This window comes from Dipteris shenzhenensis, chromosome 22 (genome assembly GCF_047967505.1).
Source record: "Dipteris shenzhenensis isolate YYH24624 ecotype China chromosome 22, Dip_SZ_1.0, whole genome shotgun sequence".
NCBI classification, from domain to species: domain Eukaryota; kingdom Viridiplantae; phylum Streptophyta; class Polypodiopsida; order Gleicheniales; family Dipteridaceae; genus Dipteris; species Dipteris shenzhenensis.
In genome coordinates, this window is record NC_141617.1 from 54,456,730 (window position 1) to 54,466,764 (window position 10,035).

Sequence of the window (10,035 nt, forward strand, 5' to 3'; positions counted from 1 at the left end):
TTACATTTAAAGAATTTTGTGCTTTGCTACTTGAGGAGGAGATGCTTAAGAGCCGTGATGGTGGAAATGATCTCGAAGCGATGTTGCTTTCACTGTTACTACCAAAGAGAAATTTAGTAATTCTTTAGAGGAAAAGAAGAAGCGCTAATCTGTGACAAATGCCAGGGAGTGTGATCGACTGTCTTACCAAGTTGGCTCACTCCATTCCAAGAAGAGAATCAGATAGTGCACCTAAAGTAGTGGATTTATTTATAAGTAACGTATTTCATCTACATGGATTGCTGCGATCCATAATATCAGATAGAGATTGAGATTTACTAGTCATTTCTGGAATTTGGATGGCCATCAGTGTATCAGGAAATTGGAGTGCTGTGCTCCAGTTAGTGTGATGCTAGTCTCATATGTTGATATTGTGATGATTCATTTTGTATCGTATGTGCTTCAGTGATCAATACAGATATGACAATCAGATAAGTTCCATAAGGGTAATTATGAACATTGAAAAACTTGACGATGATGAGAAAAATTAAAGTAGTAACAGAAATTGAAAGCGCACTCTATCCATAAAATTCACCAAAAAGCTTTGCAAATATATTTTGCACAAATCAGGTGTAAAAAGTTGAGATTTGCTTTCTAGAAAACACAAATTTCCAGATGTCACACCAGCTTGTTCTTAGCAACAGATTCACCATCAGCTCCAACTATCCCCTTCTTCTGAAAGCCACTCACCAGTCTAGCAGGAACATTTCATTTCAAATGCAAGGGACTGTGTCTTACCACTAGTCCCCAGAATCACACCCGGTTTGGATCTCTGAAGGGAAATAAAAGCTGGGGTTTCCCTTGGGTTACACAAAACGACCAGCTTCAATTGTGCCCACATACTGATCTTTCTTTGCATCATTGGATATGTCACATGATGCACAATCCAAATCTGGGAGATACCCTTGGACATTGTAAGGGGATGGTCCGCTAACTTTGCATACATTTCAATGTCTTGCATCCCCAACAAAAAGGTGTGCAATTCCATCAATTTCATTCCAGTTCTGTCCTGGATTCATGCATGCTTTGTTCCTTCATTCTCATTGTGTTGAGTTTCTTCTCATCCTCTTCCATGTGAGCATCTGCATAGATGTTAGACATCAAGATATACGATGCAGCATCCATATCATCCAATCGCACTGCACATTCAAAGGCATGTCTTCCAAGCTCCACATTACCCCACTTTTGACAAGCACCCAACACAGTATGCCACACCGCAAGATCAGCTTGGAAAGGCATCTCCTCCACCATTGCTACTGCCTTGTCTAATTGGCCTGCACGACCAAGGAGATCAACCATGCAAGTTTGGTGCTCACTAGTTGGAGTGATGCCATAGTGTTTGCTCATGGCCTCAAAGTACTTGCGGCCCTTGTCCACTAGACCCTCGTGACTGCATACAGTGAGAACACTAAGGAATGTGACCCCATTTGGCTTTAAGCCTTCTCCTCTCATCCTCTCAAGCATATAGAAAACAATTTCACTCTCTCCTAGCAGGGCATATGCTGTGATTAGCGTATTCCACGACATCACATCTCCAGACAGACCCTCCAGTTGCATCTGCTGGAAGCAGTTAAGTGCTTCCTTGCACAGTCCACATTCTGCATACCCTGCAATTAGCGCAGTCCAAGATATTACATTGTGGACTGGAAGCTTATGAAACACTTCCTGTGCTTTTGCAAGCACGCTACATTTGGCATACATATCAACCAAACTGCTGCCAACAACAGGATCTCTTTCCAAGCCCTTTCTGGCAATCTCATTATGTATTTCTTGGCCCTTGTCTATGGCTCCTATGCTGCCACAAGCTTTCAAGCTGCAAACAAACGTGAGAGCATTTGGAGAGAAACCCTCCAGTTGCATCTGTCTGTAACAGTTTAGTGCTTCCTCACTAAGCCCATGTTGGATATACCCTGATATTAGTGCAGTCCACGAGACTACATTCTGAACTGGAAGCTTGTCAAATATCTCCTGAGCTTTCAGAAGCGAGCCGCATTTGGCATACATATCGACCAAGGTGCTGCCAATGAAAGGATGTCTTTCCAAACACTTTCTGGTGACCTCAGCATGTATGTCTTGGCCTTTCTCTATTGCTCCCGCAATGCCACAAGCTTTCAAGCTGCAGACAAATGTGACATCATTTGGGGATATACCTTCCAGTTGCATCTGTTCGAAGCAGTTCAGTGCTTCTTCTCCAAGGCTGTGTTCTGCATAACCTGTAATTAGTGTGTTCCATGAAACTACATTCCGAACTGGAAGCGTGTCTAATACTTCCCTTGCTTTTGCAAGCAAGCCACATCTGCAATACATATCGATCAAGGTGCTGCCAACAAAAGGATCTCTTTGCAATCCCTTTCTGGCAATCTCCAAGTGAATTTCTCGGCCCTTTTCTATGGCTCCTATGCTGCCACAAGCTTTTAAGCTGCCAACAAACGTGACCTCATCTGGAAAGACGCTCTCCAATTGCATCTGTTCAAAACATTGCAGGGCTTCCTCACCAAGCCCATGTTGGGCATACCCTGTGATTAGTGCATTCCATGAGACAACATTTCGAACTGGAAGCTTTTCAAAGGCTTCCCTTGCTTTTGCAAGTGAGCCACACTTGGCATACATATTAACCAAGGTGCTGCCAACAAAAGGATCTCTTTCCAACCCCCTACTTGCAACCTCTGCATGTATTTCTTGGCCTCTTTTCACGTCTTTCAGGCTAGCACAAGCCTTCAGTAGGGCCAGAAATGTATACTTACTAGGGCGTACATGATCCTCTAGCATTTTCTGGTATAGGTTGAGGGCGTGCTCTGACCCCCCACACGTGATGTAACCGTTGATGAGAGAAGTCCAAGAATGCTCATTTGGATCCTCCAACCTGCTAAACGCATGCAGAGCATCGCACATGTTCCCACATTCCACCAAAGTAGCGACAAGATGGTTTCCAAGAGATTTATGAGCCTCCAGCCCACTTTTGATCATATGCACGCGCAAGCGCTTCGTATATTCTGTACTTTTCAATTTTCTGCACTTCTGCAAGATGCATATAAGGTTCTCAACCGAAGGTAGCTTAGACATCCGTTCCAAAGAAGTGACTGCCTCCTCTACACTGAGTACTTCCCAGTCGATATCCTCTCGCAGTTCTTGAGGTGTAGATGTGTCGACCTGCATTCCAGACCTAACGCTGGCCTTGCAATTGCTGACATTCTCCAGCAAGCCACAATCTTTAGAGTTTGACTGGGCCTTACCAGTAGACGCTGTTGCTGCCTTTTGCTCGAGTATGTCTTTAACCCAACCTGGATTGTACCAGCCGTCTACACAGAGCGACTCCTTGGTAATTTTATGCTTCAAATCTGGAGATCCTGGTTCATAATCAGAACAGACTGGTCAGACTAGGCAATAGGACCGAACGTTTGTATAGCTTTATCCTTGCAAATCAATTGGTTGCACACTTACTTTGCTCTTCCGGTTGTCCCACCATTGAGAGGGATCCTCGAAATACTCTTGCCATAAGCCCTCTGTCACCAAGCTATCTGCGAAGCATAAGCACAATGAAAACGCACTGCCTTCCCCCTCATGGAATCTCGGCGAAGTCATCGGTTCCAGGAGGAGGAGCTCGTCCCACTGTTCCTATCATCTTCGTGAAAAGTTAACGGATAGCATACGGGGACACTGCGGGAAGTATAAGCCTGAGAAAGCCTACTCGCAATAGTCGCATAAAGCTGCCAAGTACGGATTGCTAAACCGCACGAACTGAAAGTGGCTTGAAGGTGCTGCCGTGAATTGTTGTGTTGGAAGACGCTTGATCTCTCTCATTTTGCAACGTGGAGCTTGCCGTGCAAGAGTGTGTGGATTCATGGAATCGGACAAGACGGTCAAGATGCGAGCCCCTTCTTCCAGAGCACAGTCTGCGCTCGTAGCTATATATACAAGGTGAATCATAATAAATCATTCATAAGGCCTGCCCAAAATCTAAAATACCAAAAGAGAAGACGTATTGGATTTGCAACTCTGAAAAGAGAGTGGAGAGATTATGAAGAGAGAGAGAGAGAAAGGGGGGGAAGGGAGCAAGCTAGAGAGAGAGAGAGTGGCTAAAAATATGGAGGATTTGTAGAAAAGAAAATAGTAAGTGGATCATAAAATAACTCATGAATTTCTAAAAATCGAAAAATGACGAATTTTTACTTCTTGGGAATCGTCTTCACTAAGATCTACCTCACGGCAAGCCAATAACAACTTAGATGTCTCCCTCATGGGAAAAAATGATTTAGAATTACATGAACACGCTCGGATTGTGTTAACTCAATGTCACCTAATCATGAATGGACATGGCATCTCATTCATCGAATTTTTGAGCATACTGATCTTAAGTATCATTGACATTAAAACTTTCTTGTCCAAGTTTACAAATCCGTGTTTGGCGCATAGTTCACTACTTTTTTTTTGCGGTGAAAATTGTCAAAATTTTATCATAGTTCACTACTTGAAAGGATCCCGACTTGGTTGAAAATGAAGCACTGTACTACCACAAACTAGATTTGTGTCAGGCAGGCAGCCTTTCCATCATGGAGCACATAACTAGCAGCTTGAAATTGAACCTGAATCCTAGTACTTTATGAAAATTTTAAAGGAAAAAAGCAATGAGCAAAAATGTGGACATGAGACCCGACACATGGCCCGTTAGGACCTGGTTCTCCTTGCAAATGTTAGGGATGGTGATTTATTATTGCAGACGGACGTTGATAGAGCTCCTGAGTCGTTGGCACATTAGAGGCATAATTGACGAGAGCCCTTAGAGAAGGGTGTGTGTCAAGGTTGTGTAGGAGCTACAGCCCGTGGCTGTAGATGTGATTACATGTGAGTATGCAGTTCGTTGTTTCTTGGAGATTTCTGGCCATTTGCAAAGGTCTTCTACAGAAGGTGTGCATGCTAAAGATGTGAGCTAGGTGTTGCAGAGGGTATGGTGCTGCGGGTTGCTGGATGCATGCAGGGGAGATCAAGTATGAACTATGTGTCAACACATGACAATGTTGCCGACATCTTCACCAAAGCACTTCCTTCTCTCTGACATAGTGATAATGAACCTCAATGTGCTTTGTGCGATCATTAAACACAGGATTCTTTATTTGATCAATAGAGAAAAAATTCATCTGGTTGACAAGAAAACTTGCCTCCTTTTTAGGACCAACTTCTTACTTTGGTCGTATCATTAAAATAGTCAGGATCATTAAAAGAAATGAATGCCATATACATATGGCAATTAGACATTCTTAGGTGTTTCCACTTGGCTTCTGAATGTGAGCTGTTTAGATTATGTCCGTCAAGCATTCTATTGCATAGTCAGCATCATCCTACGAGATCTCAGTAGATCCTTGGTACCATCTTCTCGTAGTAGTAGCAAAGGCAAGGGCCCCAAAGAGCCAGTCTAAATATTTCGTGAATTAAAGAAGATGAGCTTGTTGGTCAGCCTAAGCTTAGGGAACTTTCATATGTGAAATTCATCCTCAGAATGGATGCCACATCTTGATATCCCTGCCACCTTGTATTTGTTTTTCTACTAATCAAAAGCATGAATTAATACAATTTTAGAGCTTCAAAAGGAGCTTTTTTTACGTGTCTCTTTGTTTTTTGGTGCTACAAGGGGCCTATGTGATGATTTGAATTTTGTGTAGATGTTCTCTTTCATTTGAAAAAAGTCACGTTGACCCATTAATTGTGTAGTTAGCACGTGGAGTAGATGGTATCCAATGCGAACCCTATTCTTTTCCCTTGGTGGCTCATCTTCTCCCCCTTCTCTCATCTTGGAGTTCATCTCCCTCTTGCTCTGCATGCATGTTGCCTTGCTGCTCCTACCCTCTTCTCCTCTACCCTCTGCCTTGCTACTCCTGGTGGTTTCATTCCTCTGTGTGAGTGGAACCTTTGACTACTTCTGGTTTAGTATGAGGGAGCAGTCAATAGAGCGAGCGAGAAAAAGCGAGCAAGCCCAAAAAAGTGAGTGACAATTAGTTGAAGTGATTGGAAAATCAAGCAAGCAAAGAAAGAATCTAAGTTTTTTATAAAATAATTGCTTGAAGTATAAAGTATTCAAAAAAGTGGTTATGTGTCACATTTCTTGAAATTAAGTAGTCTAAAGTTAAGGACTATTGTAACATGACCCCATTTGGGTTTTGGCAATTATCCTGGGGGGTCTCTCATAAACATGTAACATACCACTTTTGTGCATTGAGGGGTATTTTTTAGTGGGGGGGCTTACATGTTGTTTGTGTGCATGAGGGGATTTATAAAATTGCAACTTAATGTAATTTATATATGTAGATATTTTAAAATGTAAACACATACATGGGTTCTACCATTTACATGACAAAATATAAATTGTAAGAATAGGGGTAATTTTTAATACATGCTTGCTTGCAAATGCTTTATGGGTTTATGAAGAGTGATCCCCAGAGTGCAATTAAAAGGTAGAGGATTTTAAATTTTGGTTTTTTTTTTGCCAAAATAGACAGTGTCTTCTCGCTCCCCATTATGGGAAACCTTGCTTTAAACTTGGTGCAAAAAATTGGACACAATTTCACAAAATTCATATTCTGATGCACACAATTTTTTAGGTGGTGCAAAAAGGCATGATATTGATCTAAATCATGCCTTGTCATTTGATTTGATATGTAACATTATGCCATTTATATTTGACAATAAAAAGATGTAGGGATGTTAAAAACTCATCTTTTGGGCCAAAAAAATCATATGTTGCATCTTGCAAAAATACAGGGATGTGAAAATGTCTACATCAATGTACAACAGAATGACTTTTACCAATTAAATTGTGCCATCATTTCCTTTTTGGCTGAGTTTAATCATGGTGTAGATTGCAGTTTATGTGATTGTGAAAGCACATAGTTTTTGAAATTTAATATTGTTTCTATAGCAGATCAATTTTCTACTGATGAGGAGAAAGAGAACAATCTCCTTGACTAGTGAGTCCTCTCTCGTAATCACTCACAATACCAGCCCCTCTTTGTTGCATGGTGTAGCCTCCCTTTTGGCAGCTTCCCCTCCTCCGTCTGCGAAAGGTTCTCCTAATTATAGGCAGTCTATCAAAAGGTCTTCCCATCACAACTCAGCTAATGAGGATAAGAAAGCCAAGATCCTCAACTTCGAAGCTAAAACTTCAAACCCTGCATTAGATCCCTTGTCATTGAACCCACTAGGGTCACCTCAAAATTAGAATGAAGATGAAAAGATAGCCCTATAGTACCCCCCAATAGTAAGCCCTTTTGTGTTCAAGACATAGACTTATGTATTAAAAATGGAGTATTTGAAGCCATAGCGCTCAATAAGTATGGCACCTCTATGTTACGAATGTCTCCTACCTGAAGTTCCTAGAAGTTGACTTGGTAGATAGGAAGGGTATTGGATGCATAACTCTACACATACAAGAGGTGTACTATGTGGATTTTATCAAGGGCTTGAATGTAGGTGGTTGCATCCGTGTGGGCAACTTCTTAGTTTGTGTCAAAAATGTGAGAAATGATGGAGGGACAACAGATTATACCTTGACATTTGATCCCTCTACTCACCTTCAAAGAATTCCAAACTTTGTTGTAGAGCCCTACTTCCTACCAAAACATTTTATCTCTAAAAGTAAAGAAACTTGCAAAGACCTCATCAACAAAGGTGAGGGAAATGAATTGCCATTGGCAATGTTAGCTATGACCATCATCAAGTCGGGCACCTCCTTCAAGAAAAGGGATGAACTTATAATAGGCGATGGTGCATTGGGTGATGATCTTATTACTCTAAGTGATTTGGTTGGTGTATGCTATTTATCAAGATGTTTGTAGTTATAATTCCTTTCATATTGATCTAAATTCAAGATTGGATACTCTCCTCTAGTGTACCTTTTGGGATAATAGAAGGTTTGACTACTTAAAGGTAGCAGACCGCCGTTTCAAGACTTTTGGTAAATGCCAGTTCATATTGAGGAATGTTGGGGTCAAGCATAATTCATAGCCCATTGCTCTCAACATGTTGGACACTACAAAAAGTGCCCCAATTAAAAACTCGAGACTCCCAGCTAAGTTGTTGAAAGTGTTCCTAACGCACATTCAGTAGATAGGCTACGAAATCCAGGTATATGAACTTACGTACTTTAAACCTTTTACATTGCATTTCTGTCTTAACATATTTTTGAATTTTAATTAGAATTCTATTGAGTGTATGCTGAGCTGAAAATGTGACTGAAATTGCAGCTCAATTGCAAGGAATGACCTCAAACCTTTTGAAGATCTGTGCATGTGTTAGCATATTCCTGAATTAGAATTCATTGAAACTGTATGGTGGTTTTCCTTCTTTCTTGGCCGACTTTACCTTTGCAAGCTCCAAGGTCTTAGTCTTAAGCTAAGTTTTTGTGAGTTCCTCTGTCATCCACTTTCTTAATCCTTTTAGCTTATTCGCTTGTCTGACAACCTGAGTTCTCTCAACTTTTGACTTGAAGATAAGGATTGCATGTTCTCTTGATTTTCCAATATTAAACTCTAAGTCTTCCCATTCAACTCTTGGTAAAGCTTTGTTGATTTTCTGATGAATCTCTTCATAAGAGTCTTCGGCTATGTACTAGTTGTTTGGTGAACCTGCGATCCTAAGGATTCTTGAGTTGCAGCTTGCTCTTGAACTTCCTTCTAAAGTCAAGTAGACATATGTGTTTCTAAGGAGCTCTTTACTTCTCCTTTGAGCTTCTTGGATCTCTACCTTGAGCTTCTCATGCATCTCTTCCATTTGACTAAAGACACCTTCATCATTTAGAGCTACAATGGGACTTGATTTTTCTAGTTTGCTCTTAGCCACTTTTACTCTCTATTCAAGATCCTAGAACTTGTGCTTGAATTCATTGCTCTTCTTTTTGAGAAGGAGAACTTGCTGTTGTAGGAAAAAAATGAATTCATTTTTCCTAGTGTTTGGCAAAGGTGAGGCTACTATTGCAGCATATGAAGGCTGTTTCTCTTATTTCTTGTCCCCTATAAAAGAAAAAATAGTTTGCCAATACCCCCTCTTCTTGCGACTTTCACCATGGCCAAATGACAATGATTATGACTTTCTCCTAGAAGACAAAAATATAGCTTATGTTCAAACATTAAACTTTTTTTTAACTTTGAAGTGATCTGGGCAAACCTTGAAAAGTTATGATTGATTCCTTGACTACATGGAAACCAGTTTGGAGCAGCAAAAACTTCAACCTGGAGTAGAATGGCGACCAGAGGGAGACAAACTGAGTGAGGTCTTGTAAAGAACTCCAAGTTGAGATCTAACCCCCTGGACTGGGCCATGGAGTTCAGCCCATCTAGGAGTGGGGAGAAAGTGATGGAGGGGAGAGGAGAGGAGAGGTGATTATTTTTACGAAGCTCCCCTCAATTAATGGATCATGACATTTTGAGAGAGTTCAATTTCCAGAATTTTCCCTCCATTGCCCTCAACGAGTATGTGAGGGGGAAGGGGTGGGGGGAGGGAGACTTGATGGAGGGGGAGGGGGAGGGGAGGCAGAGAGAGAGAGTTGAGGGTTGAGTGGAGGGGACTCAGGGAGAGAGGGAGCACTCAGAGAGAGAGAGAGAGAGAGAGAGAGAGAGAGAGAGAGAGAGAGAGAGAGAGGAGGGGGGGAGGGACTTGAGGGAGGGGGAGGGGGAGGCAGAGAGAGAGAGTTGAGGGTTGAGTGGAGGGGACTTAGAGAGAGAGGGAGCACTGAGAGAGAGAGAGAGAGAGAGAGAGAGAGAGAGAGAGAGAAGGTAGGGAGAGGTAGCACAGAAGGGAGGCAAGGAGAGGAAGTAGGGAGGAGGAAGAAGGTAGGGAGGCAATGCGATGAAGAGATGATAGGTTAATAGTGATTATTAACAATTGAAGGGGCCGATCCATATACAAATTAACTATTTAAATTTTGCAAAGCCAATATGTGAGTATTTTTAATTCCAATATGTTGATTGGAATTAAAAAGAAAATGCAATACAAATCATGTTACGTGAT

General features: G+C 41.5%; 1 protein-coding gene across 1 annotated transcript; it reads right to left on the bottom strand.

The window, feature by feature from the left end:
* Window positions 1-608: 608 nt before the first annotated feature.
* LOC147888305 (pentatricopeptide repeat-containing protein At1g06140, mitochondrial-like) lies at window positions 609-3,386 on the bottom strand. Its single transcript, XM_087393790.1, has one exon. The coding sequence runs from the start codon at window positions 3,193-3,195 to the stop codon at window positions 1,033-1,035; it is 2,163 nt and encodes a 720-aa protein (XP_087249916.1). The 5' UTR covers window positions 3,196-3,386; the 3' UTR covers window positions 609-1,032.
* Between the last annotated feature and the right edge of the window lie 6,649 nt (window positions 3,387-10,035).

Bases quoted from the DNA above. Each gene is read 5' to 3' on its own strand.
- LOC147888305 (XM_087393790.1), bottom strand. From the start codon at position 3,195: ATGCAGGTCGACACATCTACACCTCAAGAACTGCGAGAGGATATCGAC.